This window comes from Astyanax mexicanus, chromosome 21, assembly GCF_023375975.1.
Source record: "Astyanax mexicanus isolate ESR-SI-001 chromosome 21, AstMex3_surface, whole genome shotgun sequence".
Lineage (NCBI taxonomy): Eukaryota > Metazoa > Chordata > Actinopteri > Characiformes > Acestrorhamphidae > Astyanax > Astyanax mexicanus.
This window is the reverse complement of record NC_064428.1, coordinates 33,759,249-33,779,803: the sequence shown is the minus strand read 5'-3', so window position 1 is coordinate 33,779,803 and position 20,555 is coordinate 33,759,249. Positions and strand designations below refer to the sequence as shown.

The window sequence follows — 20,555 nt, the reverse complement described above, 5'->3', positions numbered from 1 at the left end:
AAGGAATTCCATTCACAAACCAATAAATTACTAAACATCTTAGTCTTGACAACACTACACCTTAACCAAATACTGTATCACTGTTAGAGCTTAGATCAGGCCCAAAAAATCCGACCCGACCCGACCCAGCCCGAGCCCGACCCAACCCGAACCATGAACTGTCATTATGAGCCCGAGCCCGACCCGATCCGCCCCATAAACTGGCTGTTTTCGGGCTGTTAGAATGAGCGAAATATAATCAGAATTATGTTAATTAACACTGAAACATAGCATAGAACTAGTGCTGGACGATATGGCCAAAATTCATATCACGATATATTCCTTAATTTCGGTCGATACGATATAATTTCGATATCGATATAAATACTTAGAAGGCCACAGAAAACTGCGAAGAATCCCTGCAATGGAAATATGTACCTACTACTGTCTGAAAATTTAATTTAAGTCTTTGAAACCTCCTTTCTCTAAAACATTATAATACTTAAGAAATAAAAAATAGTCAAGATAAATCAATGCTCAATTTTATTTGCATATAGCAAAATAAAAACACGACATCCCTGTCAAACATAAGCCTATATAACTATTACCAATAAAAATAACTTTAAATTAGGACAGAAGCAGAGCTTCTAAATTTAACAGATCAAAACAAAAGTGTTTCAACTAGGATAAAGAATAAAAGAAGCCTTTATATACATAAAAGCAACAAGATTTTCCCGTCAAATAAACAAACCTATAGGCTTTATCGACTATAAATAACTTAGTTACAATATAAGCTACAAAAGTGCTTCAGCCAAAATACAACTCTTTATAAACATAAAAGGAACATGATATCCCCGTCAAATAAACAAACCTAAAGGATTCATAAACTTTAAATAACTTAAATAACTTACAACATAAGCTATAAAAGTGCTTCAGCCAGTATAAGGAAAATATTGTATGTAGTGGAACTGATTGAGGTGGTGGAACAGATTAGATGTTTTAACGTTACCGCTGCTGGTCGGCTCCACTCTCCGGCACAATTTGCAGCAAACTGAAGTTTAGCAGACCTTTGAGAGTTGAACCAAATCCTCACCACTGAATTAGACCTCCCTCCTTCAATTGATCACTTGTGGAAGCGGCAGGGGCATTCATTTTGCATCAAAAATGCAAAAAAAAAGGCTCAAAAAAGGCTGACCGAGAGGACCCGCGACTGACCGCTGACCGAGCGGACCCGTGGGTGGACCGAGCGGACCAGAGGCTGACCGAGCGGACCCGTGGGCGGACCGAGCGGACCCGAGGCTAGGCTAGGCTAGGCTCGGCTTGGCTTGGTTCCGCTCCGTTCCACTCCAGCGCGGAGCATTTCAGATGCGAACCGAGCCTACCTTAGCCTTGGATCCGCTCGTCCCGGCTCCGTTTGGCTCCAGCGCGAGGCATTTTAGATGCGTAGCGGACCCGAGCCTAGCCTAGCCTAGCCAAATCTAGCCTAGCCTAGCCTATCTGGCTACGTGCCTATGTGATTACATCATCACGCACAGAGATAGTCCAGCTACGGAGGCTGATTGTGTTCAGCTGTGCGGCGAGCTGACGCCAGTAAAACGCCTGTCCGTGACAGATTCTGTAAATAATACATATCGATATACCACAAAAATGATATCACCGTTATTGAAACATTTCTTATCGCGATAAATACCGATATCGAATTATTGTCCAGGCCTACATAGAACTATTATTTAATTAAAATAATTTCTAAGAACAGCTACACACAGTGCTGCAAGTCAAACGCGGAGGTGTTCACGTGCAACCAGAGCTACGTGATTACATTTTTCATTATGGTTTAATTTTGTTTTTATTTTTTCTCCTACAGTTCAGTAAGTTTTCATTTGTTTTTAGAGTGGGCTTGCTAATTTTTATTAGTTTTCACACATCTTATCAGAGAGATCAATCTAAGAAACAAATGAGAGAAACCCCCGGGAGAGAAAACAGTGCTTATAAATAAATAAATAAAAATGAAAATGAGGGTGTTCTATAAGTTATTTTAGTTTGTTTTAGTTCCAGTTAGTTACATTTTTTCTTTTAATTATCGTTTTTCGTTATCATTTTCATGAACAATAATAATTGGTTACTTAGCAACATTGTCATCATCACACCAGAGCTTTATAAAAATAAAAATAGAACTAACCTACAGGCCTACATCTCGGACTATTTTCTGGAGCCCGAACCGACCCGACCCGAGGAATGAGGTGGGAAATCTCGACCCGACCCGTCCCGAGTTCAGGTTGGTCCTCAGGTCAGGTCGGGTTCGGGCAGAGAATCTAAGCTCTAATCAGTGTATGAATGGAATTATTCCAGGGGTGACTCCAGTTTTCTAAGCTTACTTCTTTATTATGAAGAATTAAAGTCATGTTAACACGCAGTGGTGGGCAGGACTTACATTCATGTCGCAGAAAGAGCCGAGGATGCTGCTCTCCTGAGCGGAGATGTCCTGCAGGGAAACAGGAAGTGTATTAAAAAAAAAAAAACAACAGCTAAAATAAACAGTACAGAGACACAAAAAAGAGGAACAGCAGCAATATCTGTTAAAAAAAAACAAACTGAGAAAACAATAGCAGCATATGATCAAACATGTGATCTTTTTTTTAGTACTTTTTATGCTCTCAAAACACCTGTTCCAACTAAGACTATGTACGCACAGTGGCCCAAATCTGATTTTTTTTTTAAATCCTATGAAACACAAGTGTGTCATTTGTGTTGCTGTTTAAAGAACAAAAAACACATAAAATCTGACATTTACAACTCCGACAGAAAATGGACAGCAGCAGAGAGTAAGGCATTCAGAGCTTCAAAAGATTAGAATATCACTGAAAAGTTACTTTATTTTAGTAATTCAGAATTTAAAATGTGAAACTCATATATTATATAGACGTATTAAACACACACAGAGTGATCTACTTTAAGCGTTTATTTATTTTATTATTGATGATTATGGCTTACAGCCAATAAAAACTCAAAAATCAGTGTCTCAGAAAATTAGAATATTATATAAGGGCTATTGGTACTTTTGGTATCAGTGAGGGCAGTGTGCCAAGTCCTGCTGGAAAATGAAATCCTCATCTCTATAAAAGTTGTCAGTAGCAGAGAGAAGCATGAAGTGCTGTAAGATTTTGTGGGAAAACAAAACTGCACTGACTTTAGACTTGATAATAAAACACAGTGGATCAACACCAGCAGATGACATGTCTCTCCAAACCATCACTGATCATCAGTAAATTTTACATTTCATTTGTAAATCGAGGGATCAGAGTCTGGAGGAAGAGTGGAGAGACACACAGTCCAAACTGCTCGAGGTCTAGTGTGAAGTTTCCACCAATCAGTGATGGTTTGGAGAGACATGTCATCTGCTGGTGTTGATCCACTGTGTTTTATTATCAAGTCTAAAGTCAGTGCAGTTTTGTTTTCCCACAAAATCTTACAGCACTTCATGCTGAACCTCTGCTACTGACAACTTTTATGGAGATGCAGATTTCATTTTCCAGAAGGACTTGGCACACTGCCCACACTGCCAGAGGTACCAATTGGTCTTATATAATATTCTAATTTTCTGAGACACTGATTTTAAAACAAAAGCTTAAAATAGATCACTCTGTGTGTTTAATACATCTATATAACATACGAGTTTCACATTTTGAACTGAATTACTGAAATACTGAAGTAACTTTTCAAAGATATATAAATCTTTAGATATTATTACACAGGGATTACCTCTATAGTGGGGTGTGTGTTGTGTTTGTAGGCGGTGTAGAGGGGAAATTGGATCTGGAAGATTTTGGCAGCACACAGCAGTAGTTTCTCGCGGTCCTCCGTGCTCCAGGAGCTAAAGGGGTCCAGACTGCCCTCGGCAGAGCTCTCGTCTCCCGGACCCTCGCCCGTCCTAGTCGGGTCCTGCGAGCCTCCCTGGACCTGAACCAGGTTCTGGCTCTTCTGTGGTTCTGTCGGACCCCCCTCCCCTCCTCCATCCTCCTCCGCCGAGTCTCTCTCCACGTTCAGAGGCTCCTCCTCGTTGGGTGAAGGCTGCGCGCGGGGCGAGCCCCACTCCGACCCCTCGGCTCCGGGTTTGCCGCGGGAACTGCAGAGGCGGTCCCTCAGGCTGGTTACCTGGGCGATGACCAGGTTAATGAGGCCATAAACCAGCTGGTTGAAGACTTCAAGGTGCTTATATTCTTTGAAGCAGCACAGACACTGCCTGCAAACACAACAAGCGAGAAAGAGAGAGAGTTAAAGATGGATAAATATACTTTAACAACTGCATACAGCTGTAATCTGCAGTTAAGCCACAGAATAGAGCAGTTTTCTAGCAATAGAGCAGTCTACCACCTGCAAAAGGGTAGACTTCTAAATACAACAGAGCAGCCGTCTACAGAACAAAGCAGTTTCTACAAAAGATACTGTACATGTCGCAGAATCTACATCCTATGCTATAGAGCAGTTATCTGCACTAGAGCAGTCTTTTACAATAGAGCAATATTCCAAAAAAGAAAGGTCTTTATGATAAATCAGTCCTTCACATACAATAGAGCGTTCTTCTACAATAACAGAGCAGTTTTCTATTAACAACAGTGCAGTCTTCATACAATAGAGCGTTCTTCTACAATAACAGAGCAGTTTTCTATTAACAACAGTGCAGTCTTCATACAATAGAGCGTTCTTCTACAATTACAGAGCAGTTTTCTATTAACAACAGTGCAGTCTTCATACAATAGAGCGTTCTTCTACAATTACAGAGCAGTTTTCTATTAACAACAGTGCAGTCTTCATACAATAGAGCGTTCTTCTACAATAACAGAGCAGTTTTCTATTAACAACAGTGCAGTCTTCATACAATAGAGCGTTCTTCTACAATAACAGAGCAGTTTTCTATTAACAACAGTGCAGTCTTCATACAATAGAGCGATCTTCTACAACAGAACAGTCTTTTAAGCTGTTATCCAGAGAAGACCTGTGCTCCAAAAAAGCAGTCTTTAACAACAGAGCAGTCTTTAGCACTTTTTTTTCAATTGAGCAGACTTTTACAATAGAGCATTTTTTTTTACAACTGACCAGTCTGTAGAATAATAGAGGAGTTTTCTACAAATCATACGGCAGTCTTCTACGTGCCACAAGGTAGTCTTGAAATGCATCATAGAGCAGCCTACTACAGAGCAGTCCTTTACATACAACACAGCAATATTTTACAACAGTGCAGTCTTTTTACAATAGAGCAGTCCTTTTAAAATAAAGCTGTGTTTTTACAATAGATCTGTCATTTTTTCAACAGAGCAATCTTTCAACAAAGCTGTCTTTTTCAACAAAGCAGATCTGTGTTCCAAAATAGAGCAGTCTTTTTACAACAGAGTACTCTGTTTACAACAGAGCAGTATTTTACAAGTGAGCAGCATTTTAAGCAAATATCCAGAAAAGATCTGTATTCCAAAATAGAGCAGTCTTTACAGCAGTCATCTAGATGAGAGGTACATTTCAGAATATAACTGCATTCCAGTATAGAGCAATCTTCTATACTACAGCAGTCTTCTACAATAGAGCAATCATGTAGAGGAGAGCTAGATTTCAAAATAGAACTACATTACTGTATAGAGCAGTCTTCTACACTAGGTCAGTTTTTAGAGCAGCTATCGAGACAAGAGCTGTCTTAGAATAGAACTGCATCCCAGTATAGAGCAGTATTCTATTCTAAAACAGTAATCTAAACAAAAGCTATGTTTTAGAGTAGAGTATACTATACTAGAGAAGTTTTCTACAATAGAGCTATCATCTAGAGGAGTGCTTGGTTTCAGAAAGAACTACACTCCAGTATAGAGCAGTATTTATATTAGAGCAGTTTTAGAGCAGCTATCTAGACAAGAGCTGTCTAAGAATAGAGCTGCATTACAGTATAGAGCAGTCATCTTGACGAGAGCTATGTTTCAGAGTATACTACACAAGAGCAGTGTTCTACAGTAGAGCAATCACTCAGAATATAACAGCAGAGTAGAGCTGTCATATATAATGCAAAGTACAATTAAAGATTTGAACAAAACTGTTTTTTTTTTTTTATCCACGTTATCACATACCTAAAATCTTAAAACTGTCTGCTTGTTTTAAGCAGGGTACAAGACATTTTTGGGTCTGTACTGTATATACACAGAGATGAGCTACACTATTTCTTAGCAACGTTAGCCTAGCTACTCTCGTTCTTATCTAAAGGAGCACACGTCTGATATCAAAAACGTCCTGGCTGATGGACTGAACGTGGGCTCAGGGATAAAACGTGTTATTTCTACTGAACTGGTTCTTTAAGAGTGTTTTTTTTCCCTTTTGCTACACAGTCTGAGCTTCAGGGATATGAGATTCATACTCTCCTCCTGTTAAAACAATTCCAATACAAAGACATGAGGCTCCTTTCTCCTCAGAACTGCGGGCCAGACTGCCGATGATGACTCTGCATTTCTTTGCACGAGCGAGTTTGAATGCCACAGTGGGCAAAGCCAAACTGGGCCAAAGGTCACCTAACCGTTCACAGAAAAATCCTTTATATGTGGCAGAAAATTAACAAAAGCATCTGATTCAGAGAAAAGAAATACGTCTACTTGTTTAATAGGGTACAGCTTATATATGGACTACCATTTTTATCTCGGGTAAATGTAAGGTTTAGGAGATACAAGTGTTTTTTTGTCAGTATAATTAACAAATGAATGAAGGAGTGAATGAGTCTGACCTCTGTGTCCATGTGCCGATGTAGCTGAAAACTCTTAAGGCATGCTCCTTCTTCAACTGCAGCCCGTCTGAACTGTCTGCATCCGAGACTGTGGAGAAAAGAGAGACAGAATCATATTAATATTCATAATAAAAATCAGATTAGACTAATTACAGTCCAGCATCTCCTAATAAAGCAGTGTTTAAAATTACAACTTTCACAAACAGCATTTATTTTAACAATAGGATAGAGCAGCCTTCCACAGCAGAGCATCCATCCACAGAAGAGGTCCAGAAGCAATAATCTAAAATAGAACAGCCATGTTAAATAGAGCAGTCCTTCACCACAGATCTGTGTTTTAGCACAAAGCTGTGTTCCAGAAAAGAGCAGTCTTTTACAACAGAGCAGTCCTCTACAACAGAGTAGTCTTCCACAACAGGAAAGCCATCTACACAGCTGTGTTCTAGCATAGAGCTGTTTTCTAGCATAGAACAGTCCTCTACAACAAAAACAACAACAACGGTTTTCTAGCAAAGAGCAATTGTCCATAATAAAAAGAGCAGTTGTCTACATCAGAGCATTCGACTACACAGCTGTGTTCTAGCACAGAGCAGTTCTCTACAACAACAACAGTTTTCTAGCAAAGAGCGGTTGTCCGAAGAAAAGAGCAGTCATCTACAAAGCTTTGTTCTAGCTGTCGTCTGAATCTAGAGCACTCATCTATAGCATAGCAGACCTTCACAACAGAGCTGTGTTCTAGCACAGAGCAGTCTTCTACACAGCTTTGTTCTAGCATAAAGCTGCGTTCTAGCACAGAACAGTCATCTACAATAGAGCAAAATTCCAGAAAAGAGCAGTAACCTAGAAAAGAAGTAGTCTTAAATAGAGCAGTCCTCCACAACAAAGCTTTGTTCTAGCACAGAGCTGTGTTCTCGCAAAGAGCTGGGTTCCAGAAAAGAGCAGTCATCAACAACACAGAGAGCTGCAGTCGTCTACAATAGATCATTCGACTTCAAAGCTGTGTTCTAGCATAGAGCTGTGTTCTAGCACAGAGCTGTGTTCTAGCACAGAGCTGTTGTCTACAATAGTGCAGTAGAAAAGTGTTCCAGAAAAGAGCAATGATCTACAACAAAATAGTCATCTTTAATAGAGCAGTCCTCCACAACAGAACTATCTTCTAGCACAGAGCTGTCATCTACAACAGAACAGTCATCTTTAATAGAGCGGTCCACCACAGCAGAGTTGTGTTCTAGCACAGAGCTGTGTTCCAGAAAAGAGCAGTCGTCCACAACAGAGCTATGTTCTAACACAGAGCTGTCATCTACAACATAACAGTCATATTTAGTAGAGCGGTCCTCCACAACAGAGCGGCCCAACACAACAGAAGTGTGTTCTAGCACAGAGCTGTGTTCCAGAAAAGAGCAGTCGCCCACAACAGAGCTATGTTCTAACACAGAGCAGTCATCTACAACAGAACAGTCATCTTTAATAGAGCTGTCCACCACAGCAGAGTTGTGTTCTAGCACAGAGCTGTGTTCCAGAAAAGAGCAGTCGCCCACAACAGAGCTATGTTCTAACACAGAGCTGTCATCTACAACAGAACAGTCATCTTTAATAGAGCGGTCCTCCACAACAGAGCGGTCCACCACAACAGAGTTGTGTTCTAGCACAGAGCTTTGTTCCAGAAAAGAGCAGTCGCCCACAACAGAGCTATGTTCTAACACAGAGCAGTCATCTACAACAGAACAGTCATCTTTAATAGAGCTGTCCACCACAACAGAGCTGTGTTCTAACGCAGAGCGGTCATCTGCAACAGAACAGTCATCTTTAATAGAGCGGTCCTCCACAACAGAGAGGTCCACCAAAATAATCTAGCACAGAGCAGTCCTTCACAACATAGCAGTGTTCTAGCACAGAGCTGTGTTCCAGAAAAGAGCAGTCGTCTACAACAGAGCAGTTGTCTGCACAGCTGTGTTCTAGCACAGAGTAGTCATCTACAATAGAGCAGTGTTGCAGAAAAGAGCAGTAATTTACAACAGAACAGTCATCTTTAATAGAGCAGTTTTTCACAACAGAGCTGTGTTTCAGAAAAGAGCAGTCGTCCACAACAGAGCTATGTTCTAACACAGAGCAGTCATCTACAACAGAACAGTCATCTTTAATAGAGCGGTCCTCCACAACAGAGCGGCCCACCACAACAGAGTTGTATTCTAGCACAGAGCTGTGTTCCAGAAAAGAGCAGTCGTCCACAACAGAGCAGTCGTCTGCACAGCTGTGTTCTAGCACAGAGTGGTCATCTACAATAGAGCAGTGTTGCAGAAAAGAGCAGTAATCTACAACAGAACAGTCATCTTTAATAAAGCAGTTCTTCACAACAGAGCTGTGTTCCAGAAAAGAGCAGTCATCTTTAATAGAGCGGTCCTCCACAACAGAGCGGCCCACCACAACAGAGTTGTATTCTAGCACAGAGCTGTGTTCCAGAAAAGAGCAGTCGTCCACAACAGAGCAGTCGTCTGCACAGCTGTGTTCTAGCACAGAGTGGTCATCTACAATAGAGCAGTGTTGCAGAAAAGAGCAGTAATCTACAACAGAACAGTCATCTTTAATAAAGCAGTTCTTCACAACAGAGCTGTGTTCCAGAAAAGAGCAGTCATCTACACCAGAGCAGTCTTCAGAAGAGAGCTGCATTCCAGAATATAGCAGTGCTTTTGAACACCACATCCGGTGTAGAGTAACAGAATAAACTATTTATTTATTGAAAATACAGTGTTTAAAATATGGGCTGCTGATTTGCAGGTGCATTGTTTGCCATTCTGACCTCTCCACAGCACAGAACACTGTGAGAATAAACAGAGTGAAATACAGTATACTGCATATTGTGAAGTATTGTGGTGATATATCTTTGTCTGATGGTCTGCTCTTATTATCAGCTTCACCTTGCTGAAGGCCCATTAGCTGTGTATGAATTCCCCCTCCACAAACCCCCTACAGCCAGCCTCAGGCCAATCCGACTGCATAATCACCTCGCACACATACACACACACACAAACTAAAACACAGTGGACACTCCACACAAACTGTTCTTCCAACAACCTCAGAGTCCAACTTTATGGTGTGTGCTGATGTTTCAGGCTGAAACCAGGTGTTCCCAAATGTTTGTGGACACAATTTTTAATGAATGCATTCAGCTCGTGTAATTTCCACACATTGCAAAGACAAAGCGTGCACACAACTTGTGTCATACCTGTAGAAATGTAATGCCAATAGAATAGGACCGAGTATAGAACTGCATATAGAATAATGTGCCTAATGCCAGGTGTGAGCTAGAAGGTAACAGACACGGAGACATATACATAAGTATAAATATAAATATGAACATGATAGTGTTACATTGGATTCAAAATATCACACCACAATACATAACTTTGCTTAGAGCGTTGCGATATACATCTCTGCAAAAAAAAATAATAATAAGAGAGCAGAGTTTAGTTTCTGAATCAGTTTCTCTGATTTTGCTATTTATAGGTTTATGTTTGAGTAAAATGAACATTGTTGTTTTATTCTATAAACTACAGACAACATTTCTCCCAAATTCCAAATAAAAATATTACAATTTAGAGCATTTATTTGCAGGAAATAAATGCAAATAATGCTAATAAAGTTTTAAGAGTTCAGAAATCAATATTTGATGGAATAACCCTGTTTTTTAATCACAGTTTTTCTTATGCATCTTAGCATGTTCTTCTCCACCAGTCTTACACACTGCTTTTGGATAACTTTATTCTACTCACTCCTGGTGCAAAAATTCAAGCAGTTCAGTTTGGTGGTTTGATGGCTTGTGATCATCCATCTTCCTCTTGATTATATTCCAGAGGTTTTCAATTTGGTAAAATCAAAGAAACTCATCATTTTTAGGTGGCCTCTTGTTTTTTTTCCCCTGAGCTGTATTGTGATATATTGTCTCTTAACCTCTGTATTGTGATATGCTCTGCATTGTATTACCTGGTTCTTGCCAATATAACACAAAGACAGACAGAGACAGACAGAGACAGACAGATCCTGAAAGGACGAGCTGAGTTACCATAGCAACACTAGCACTGTTCAGATCAGACTGCTGTATTACAACTGATTCAGTTCACAGGGTTTACAGCGGAACAGACTAAACCACAGCACAGGCACTCACTGTGTACTCCCCAGTATAACCATTAACCATTAACCCACAGAACCAGCCCAACCTCTCCACACTGCTCTTCCTCCAGACACCTCGACCAGCTACCTCACCTCACCTCACACCACCCCAAACACAGCCGCCTCCGCCAGGACCCAGTTAGCTGTTTCCATGGCAACCGCGCGGCTCCTGGACGTCGGACCACGTCCACCACCGGGTCCTCAAGTTCGCGGCAGCAGCTGCTCATCCTGACCTACATCAGATTTCACTCTGTCTTTGACAGCTTCCCTCGCCGCAGCCCGCATTCTCCACCAATCTCCACGCTGCCCGCGCTAACAATCAGCGCAAAACCAGATCGAACCAGGCTCTATTTATTACCATTTATAATAATAAATAGTAATAATCCTATAAATCAATACTATACGCACTGTTTGATGACTCATTTGTCATATGCTAATAAACACCTCTAAACATCAGGACTGTCTGCTGTACAATTCAATGTAAGCAAGGTGATACATTGCAATTGTTTAAACCAAAAAAATCACTATCATTTTTATAAAATCTAAAATCTGCGTCAAAGGAAAGTTTACATTTTAATCCAATCAGAACAGTGGGATCTGTAGATAGACAACACTGATATCTCTATCTAGTGGACAAGGTTTAAACACAACACCAATTTGTACACAAAAACTGCTGTATTTATAAGAATCAATATAATATTGCCAAACTAAATATTGCAATAGACATGTGTGTATTACGCAACTTTAAACCAGCCAACAAACTTACTAGATAATTTAGTTTTAATTCCTATATTTCTGTGTGTTTATATCAGCACTGACACAAGAAAAGGTGAAGACAACAAAGATGAAGAGCAAATAAACAACTAAGATGAAGATGATCTCTTCAAGTGACCTGTAACTTAGGACGCAGCGATATTAACTTGTTGGCTGAACCAAAGTTTTTAGTAATTATACCATTTAAAGTATTTTTTGGACTCTAAGGCACACCTGATAAGGCACATTAAGGGACACTGGTAAGGATGCCTATATCGAAGTGAGCAAGGGTGTAGCCATGTTTCCCTTTTAAAATTCTTTAAAAAAAAAAATTCTTTTAAAGTCAAACGAGTGCTAGATGTTTTGTCTAAAGGTGAGTTTTCAGAGAAGTTTCTCCAGCACTAAGGCTGGGTGCAGAACCATTAGCATTAGCCTGAGGAACCTGGCTAGTGTTCCAGTAAACCAGGGTGCTATCAGCTAGCCATTCGCTCCACATAGCTTGTTTTAACACAGAAAACACGCAGACTACAGTCCAATATACTCGCCTCCGAGCGCCGAAAGAGCTAGTGCTTAGCATAGTTAGCAGCTAATGCTAATGCTGTTGTACCCAGCCTTAGTGCTGGAGAAACTTCACTGAAAACTCACCCTTATGACAATTTTTAGGTTACAAATAAGGTATTTAAATGTGGGAATTAAAAAGCGTAAATGTATTTCTGTCTAATTATTTAGTCTTTTCACTGAAACCCATGTTGAACATGTTTTGCCCCACAGCGTGCAGTCAGGGTGGGGTAGGTGTACCCCCCGGGACGTTCCTGTCTCCCTGCATGTCTGAGTCCCACTAAAACCACACACACACACACACACACACACACACACACACACAGTGTGCTGCATTGTTTGATATTATCGCTGAACAGGGTGGGGAGCGCTGCACATATACAACAGATTTCAAGGTCAAGGGTTAAGCTGCCTATGCACACATGGGGCTACCACTCAAGCGGGCAGCGGGGGGTTATAGTGGGGCATCCACAAAACACATGCCTACAGACCTACATACACAACTCTCAGGCCTGTGACAACTATATGCCCAAATGTTTGCACACACAGCTTGTCTAATCCCTGTAGAGGTGAAAAAACTGCCAATAGAATAGGACTGTTTTCTCCTGAGCATATAAATATAGTAATACTTTATCGTATTGTGATAAATGTACTAATATCTTATCATCAATATGCTTTAATATGCAGTGATATAATAAATTTGCCATATCGCCCGGCTTTATTAGGGCATGATTACGTACAAAAAGGATGGTGGTTATTAGAGGTGTGCCATATCATATCATATAATATATCATATCATATATCATATCGAAAACAATATTAGCACCAAAAATTCTGACCCAATAAAAAAACCCTCCATATCGTGATATTGCGATATTCTTAAAAAAAAAAAAAAAAAAAAGCACATTTGAATTTATTTACCTGTCTATTATATTTTATTTTTAATAGTTTGTTTGAAGTTTATGTGTGTGCACTAAATATGCAGTACTTCAGATTGGAGGTAGATTTTTTTTTGTTACATTACTTTATTTTTTTTTGTCTTGTCTTTTTTTACCAAATGAATTAAACTCTTACGTTAATATTTATTTTGTTGTAGTATATTCTTGAACTGAATTGATTCTTAAACTTAAAAAAATGTTTATCAAATCAGCAAGAATATCATTATCGCAAAAATACCTTGAAATATTGTGATATTATTTTAGGGTGTTTTCACACCTGTAGTTTAGATGGTTTCTATGGTCCAGATCAGTTGATGAGTTTGTTTTTTGTAAAGCATTCTTTCCCTGTTTGGTTTGGTTTCACACAGGCACAAACCCAAACGCACCAAAACACGCACCAATAAACCACGTGAGCACATCGTCTCCTTTAATTTGTAGCAAGAAAGTAGTGAGAAGTATAGTGAGAAGATTCTGTGTTCCAGTGCGAATATCTGTGCAGTGTGAAACTGCTTTAACAGAGAACGGTGATGTGCTGCTGCGCTTTTAAACAGTCTTTTCAATAGTACACATAGTAACCAGAGGCGCACGGCTGTGATCAGTGAACCCAGCACAGACTGGGTGTGTAAACAACATGGAGCAGCAGAGACAGCATTTGTTCATCCCCTATAGAGAGCGTGTGGAGAATTCAGAAACCCTGCAATTAATGTATTAATTAGTTAAGACACCTAAATAACACCCGACACATTTCATGACTTGGTATCTCACATTTTTACTGTGCCAGTTTTGTTTGAAATGAGTTACATCACCTAAAAGCAGGAATGGTTTTTCAGTATATTAATAAATTAAATAAAGTTAAGCAGACAAAACATCAAATTAAATATCTTGTGTTCATACTGTCTACAATCAAATAAATGTCAAAATAAATGTAAAAAAAAACGTTTTTGTTTGTCTTCACGTTTTTATGACTTGCAGTGAGGTTAAAGCGACTCTAGCCACAATGAATCATAAAACCCTCACTACATTTGCTGTAATCACGTTTATTCACCTCCTGCATGGGAGCTGCAGAGGAGCTTCAGCAGACTACAAACAGTTTCAGGGGTAAAAACAAGGAAAACCCCCTTCTGAAGAGGTTTCTAGAAGACAGTGGGAATTTTTCAAAAACTACCAGCATAGAGACATTTTCCCACCAAGCTGGAACACACAAGGTCATCCAGATAGCAACACATCTACATTTTATAAACTCCTGAGTAGCACTAAACGATATGGCCAAATTCTACATTATAATATATTCCTTTAAAAAAATTGGTTAATACTAGGCCTGTCAAAATAATTGCAATATCGATTTATCGTACAATAAATGAATATGAACTCAATAATTTTTGATAATCATGATATTGTCCATTGTGTTTCTTTGTATGTTTGTTCACATACTATATGACAGTAAACAGTATTTAAGCCAGCCATGCTTCAATAACTTTGACTCCATGCACACAGCGTGGACTAAAGCATGTGAAAAAATAAGTATAGAATTATTTAAAAAGTGTATAATTTTTTTATGCTATTCTGTTATAATTATGTCAGTGGCATTTAATAGTCTTACAATTACAAAAATATTGTCTATCGCAATAATTCCTAAATGATATGAACAGTATAAAATCCACCACACTGGGTGTACATAATCACGCACAGAGAGAGCTGGGCAACGTGGCAAAATGTTATATTGCAGTATTTAAAGATAATCTTTTGACAGACAGTATTTATAGTGTTTTAACTCACAGAAAAAAAAATACACCAGCAATGGCAGATTTTTAAAAAAACTATTTATGTACTTTTATGCACAGCACAACGGTTTTCAATTATTTTATTAATTTTTTTTGCTTAACCATTCAATACAACACGATTTTTTACACTCTGTCAAAGCAGCTATGACGTTTTCTCATCATATCCTCGACATGATGAGAAAAGTTTATCACTATGTGATATATTGTCCAGCTCCACTGCTGGGTAATGCATGCTGGATAATGTAGGAAATAAGCTGCAAATTTTGTGTTCTGCTAGAGACCATTAAATAACAAACCACACAACATGTTAAATTATTAAGGCCTGATCAGTGTTTTCAAAGCCAAAATTGGTCGCTGTTTATTTCAGCGCAATCAGGCTGATAAAGAGATATTGATCAAGGTTGGGTCTAGATGCTATGTTATCTTCTTCAGGCAAACTTGAGAACAACTTATTTAAAACTCTGCTGAACTCTGAGCGCCAGAGATGTAAAAATGATATGGTAAAAATGCTACATCAGAAAGTATGATACGTTTTACATACTCAACAAAAATGTGAGCACTTCTATTTAAATCTGGTGAGAATCACTGTCGCAATAAATATCAAGGAGAAAAAAATATTGCAATGACAGTTTCTTCCAGTATCATGCAGTCCTAGACTGCAGAATCCTAGGACATTGCACACACATTTAGGTAAAATATAAGCCAATTTGTAAATTATTTTGCAGCTTTACAAATGGTCCATTCAGCACACCTGTAGCAGACACAGATCTGCTCCTTAATGCTTAATTATATACATAATATCATGGTTTGACCCTGGTTGACTCTTGTCCCAGATACCCTGGCAGTCACTGATAATGATAAAAACTAGAGCGATGCTACGCTCGCCCACGCTGTTTCATTTTCTGACATGCAAAAACAAAAGGCACAATTGTATGTAAAAAAATATTAAACAATTCTCACACAGCAGCACAATAAACCAAGGTAAACAACCAAAACATGGTAGATGCTAAGCTAAGAAGCAAACCTGGTAGATGCTAAGCTAACATTAATTACAAACAATGGACTTATTTTATTATCAATCTTATCTTAATTTATTTACCTCAAAAACTATTGACCAGCAGTGCAGTCTACATGTTTAATATCAAATATCAGCACAGAATCCCCATATTGGTGGATATATACATGTTAAATACAGGATATTGGATTGGCTCAAAATTAGTTTTTAGCTGAATATATAGATGCTTAATATCGGATAATTGGATCGGCACAGAACTCAAATATTGGTGGACATATACATGTTTAATATCGGATATCTGGGTTGGCACAGAAATCGCATTTTAGTGGATATATATGGCTCTGGAAAAATTTAGAGACCACTTCAGTTTCTGAATCAGTTTCTCTGATTTTGCTATTTATAGGTTTATGTTTGAGCAAAACGAACATTGAACAAGTTTTAAGACTTCAGAATATTTGGAGGAAAAACCTTGTTTTTTATTTACAGTTTTCATGAATCTTGGCATCATGTTCTCCTCCACCAGTCTTACTCACTGCTTTTGGATAACTTTATGCTACTCACTTCTGGTGCAAAAATTCAAGCAGTTCAGTTTGGTTTGATGGCTTGTGATCATCCATCTTACTCTTGATTCTATTCCAGAGTTTTTCAATTTGGTAAAAACAAAGAAACGCTTAATTTTTAAGTGGTCTCTTATTTTTTTCCAGAGCTGTATATATTGGTATATAATGGATATCTGAATCGGACAGAAACTCTCTATTTGTGTATATTTTTCAAGCTGTAATATTGTAGTGTTTATAAACTAACGCGAGTATTTTAAACCACTTAAAATGATCTGAGCAATGTAAAATATACATAAATTAGGAATAATGATTTTAAAAAAGGGTCTAAAAAAAACAAAGTACCAGCAGCACAACCATCACAATCACCTGTGGTAAAAATGTGAAAACCTGTTTTGGAGCAAAACAAGGACACAGCACAGTTAAAACACTGTTAAACACAGTCATTTACAGAAATCCACCCTGAGAAACTGGGAGTACTCAGCATTTTCCCTCGGCTAAAGTGACAACTGTGCAATACTGCAGGGCCTGCTGAAGTTTTCATTGTGAAGGGAGGCTGGATTCTCCCTTTGTAGCTTAGTTTGCACAACAAATGGACCACAACACGTTAGCCAGCTGGCTTAGACCGGACAGTCTGGACTCTGAACTAGTTTGACATTTGAAGAAAATAAAAACTGACATGATCATTCTGGGGGTTTATATAGTCGGAGAAAGCAGATGTCAACAGTAAAAAAAACAGCCCAAAATGCAGCTACACAGCCGGCTAGCGCTGTTAGCTTGGTTAGCTAACTAGCTGTTCTAGCTAATCATAAGTATATACCCTAGCTAGCTTAATAGCTCTTTAAATGAGTTTACAACCAAATATAACGTGAGGATACATGAGTATGATATTAAATTCAACTGTTAAACATCTTATAAACATATTAGCGCGTGATTAAACGTGATTAAAAATCATAAAAGACGGAATATATGCTTACTAAGGAGCTAGCTGTCATTTTGTCCACTTGACATAGCTTAGCTTGGCATAGCATAGCTTAGCTTAAACTCGGCCTAACACCGGACACCGTGCTCTCAGACCAAGCACCACTGCTATAACTGCTTATAACGAAATAATACACGTTTTAAAACAGCAGAAAAACCCTGACATTAAAATAAAAGCTATATAAAACACATAGGCTGTGTTAGAAAGCTAGTATTAAGGGTAGTATTAAGCTAGCTAGCCTAGCTAACTTTATACAGGGTATACAGCTAACTAACTATCTACATAACCTCATATAACCTATATAACTGAACAGTGGATTTGCTTAAACATCTAAAAACACAGCCAACAAAAATATTAAATAAAGCCCCAATTTGTATTTTTACATATTATTAAAGAAGAAATGCACTTAATTAAACAAATCAACAATCAGCTAAACTGCTGGGCATTTGGGTAAACAGTGGATTTGCTTGAAAATCTAAAAGTCTCAAGACCAAGTTTGTGTTTTTTAGTATATATTAAACCTCTAAACTTATATTATATTTATGCCATATAAGAATGTACACCATATAAGAAAAATGTATAAACTAATGACTATGCATTTAGATAAGAGTGGATTTGGACTTTATAAATCTAACCTAAAGCTCAAATTCATAGTTTTTAGTACACTATAAACCCCTGAAGTTTATTTATCTAAAAATACAGCAAAAAAATAGATAAGATAGATAAAACAGCTTGCTGTTGTTTATAAATCTAACAAATCTAGCTACAAACACAGACAAGAAAGTGAGTCAAGCAAACAGTGGGTAAACAGTGGATTTGCTTGATATCTTAATTCTGTTTTTACGTACATAATGAAACCCTGAACATCATTTATAAAAGAAATATAGCTGGATAAACAAATAGGTAAATAACTAGGCATTGAGTGAATAGTGGATTTGGAGCTTGGAAATCACTTTAGTTAAAAACACAGCCAAGAAAATGCTTGACAATCTACAAAACACAGCCAAGAAAGTGAATCAAGCTCAGGTTTAGATTTAGTATAAAATAAAATACAACCGGCACTACATTTGTATCACAAATACAACTAAATCAACATCTAAAAAGATATGCATTTTGGGTGAACATTGAACTCATATCTTAATACAACATTGTCTGTTTTTAAGTACACAATGAACCCCCTTAACTTGTTTTATATGAGAAATACAACTAGATAAACAAATAAGTAAATGACTAGGCATTGAGTGAAGAGTGAATTTCAACTTTAGCTAAAAACACAGCTAAGAAAATGCTTAAAAAATCTAAAAACACAGCCAAGAAAAAGATTTTTTAAATCAAATGATACATATCAGGGCATTCAGCGAAGAGTGGATTTGCTTGGAAATCTAAAAACAATGGCAATAAAATGCTTAAAAACAAAATCACACATTGAAAAAAATAAGCAAACAAGTTCAACTTTGGGCACAATGTGGTTTGGTGTCAAAGCAAATAACTAATTAAAAAAGTGAGCTCAACAAATGCTGACCAGGTTACATATACTGCAAATATGAGTATTAAAGCTTGGTGTTAATGATACATTAAAAAAGATTAATAACACAAAACTAGCAGAACTAGAACTCAGTCTGACACCCTGACTGATGGATGCATGGCAGAGCAGTGAAAAGCAAAGCAAGGCTGTATAGTGTGAGGGAGGAGGAAGAAGGCCAGACTGAAGCTAATCTAGCTATAAAAACAGCAAGTTAGCTCTGTCTCCAGCAGGATGACATTCAGCAAGATCAGATCTGAGGGTGAAATGCAGCATTTTTTTGTGGAGGCCTGGACGAGGCAGAGATCATATTAACACACAGCAAACACACACAATCACAAACAAGCACAATAGCTAGGTTAGCTAGCTTAACTAAACCTAGCCAAGCTAACAGCTAGCTAACAAGTCAACCCTGAAACAAAAAGCTCCAGCCATCTATCTGTTTTCTATCTAACCTAGCTAACTGTTTATTTATCTAGCAAACCTGGCAAATACTACATAAGCTGCAGCCATATGCTAGCTTAGTTAGCTAACATCTCAGCATTATTATTATTATTATTATTAACCCAACCTATCTAGAGCTAAAATAACTTAGCCAGCCCTGATCTCCAGCCACACAGACTGAACTCAAATAAAAAAATAATAAATTAATTAAACAGCAGCACTTACTCTCGTTCAGCACCTCCACCAGCTCGGCGCAGTTTTCGCACATCGTTCATGAAGAATAGGAGAGGAGCTGGAAGTGTGCTCAGACCATTGGAGATGGTTGGTGGATGGTGAATGTTGGCAGCTGGCTGTTTTCTGGAGGAAAGGAGGGGGTAAAAGGAAAAGGCCCCGCCGCCAAACTGCCCGCTTTAAGGGTGTATTTCGCAGCACAGCGGGGGGATGTGTCTGATAAACACGCTAATCGCACTGTACTTCCCGCAGGATCGATGTCAGACTCTGTATACTGAGGCACTGAGCTGTTGGAGAGGCGAGTCGAAGAGAGCACATACTACAACAGCCATGTTGAAAACGGGGGGCGACATTCAGTAACACTTCGGCTCTTTCCGGTCCGTCTCCCTCCGCCACTCGGGAATATTCGGCTCCTTCCGGCACGTCTCCCTCCGCCACTCGACAATGTTCGGCTCTTTCCGCCGCGTCTTCCTCCGCCACTGGACAATGTTCGGCTCTTTCCGCCACTCGGTAATGTTCGGCTCTTTCCGCCGCGTATTCCTCCGCCGCTCGGCAATGTTCGGCTCTTACCGCCGCGTCTTCCTCCGCCATTCGACAATGTTCGCAGGGTTGCCAGGTTCACCAAATTATTAATCCTAGTCTAAGGTCAGTCTAAAACCCGCTTTCAGAAGCCTAAACTAGCCCAAAATATCTGTCTGTCACACGTTTGAAGCAAATGTCAAAACAACTATAAGTGTACGATTTAGTATTGTGTTTATAAGGGATTAATGCTATTCATAAAGTCATTAATAATATTGTAACATTAGTGTTTTATTAGCTCTGTTATAACAGTTTTAATATTAACACAATTAACAAAAGTGATTTTTACGATGTCTTTCCT

At 38.7% G+C, this 20,555-nt stretch overlaps 1 protein-coding gene across 1 annotated transcript in view; it reads right to left on the bottom strand.

The window, feature by feature from the left end:
- usp34 (ubiquitin specific peptidase 34) overlaps window positions 1-20,047 on the bottom strand; it is a 96,752-nt gene extending 76,705 nt beyond the window's left edge. Inside the window, exons 1-4 of the mRNA XM_049469226.1 lie at window positions 19,670-20,047; window positions 6,728-6,815; window positions 3,739-4,219; window positions 2,411-2,461 (exon numbers count right to left, since the gene is read on the bottom strand). Of these exons, the coding sequence (XP_049325183.1) occupies window positions 2,411-2,461; window positions 3,739-4,219; window positions 6,728-6,815; window positions 19,670-19,712 (663 nt within the window). The 5' untranslated portion in view covers window positions 19,713-20,047. The remainder of the gene's footprint in view (window positions 1-2,410; window positions 2,462-3,738; window positions 4,220-6,727; window positions 6,816-19,669) is intronic.
- Window positions 20,048-20,555: the final 508 nt, after the last annotated feature.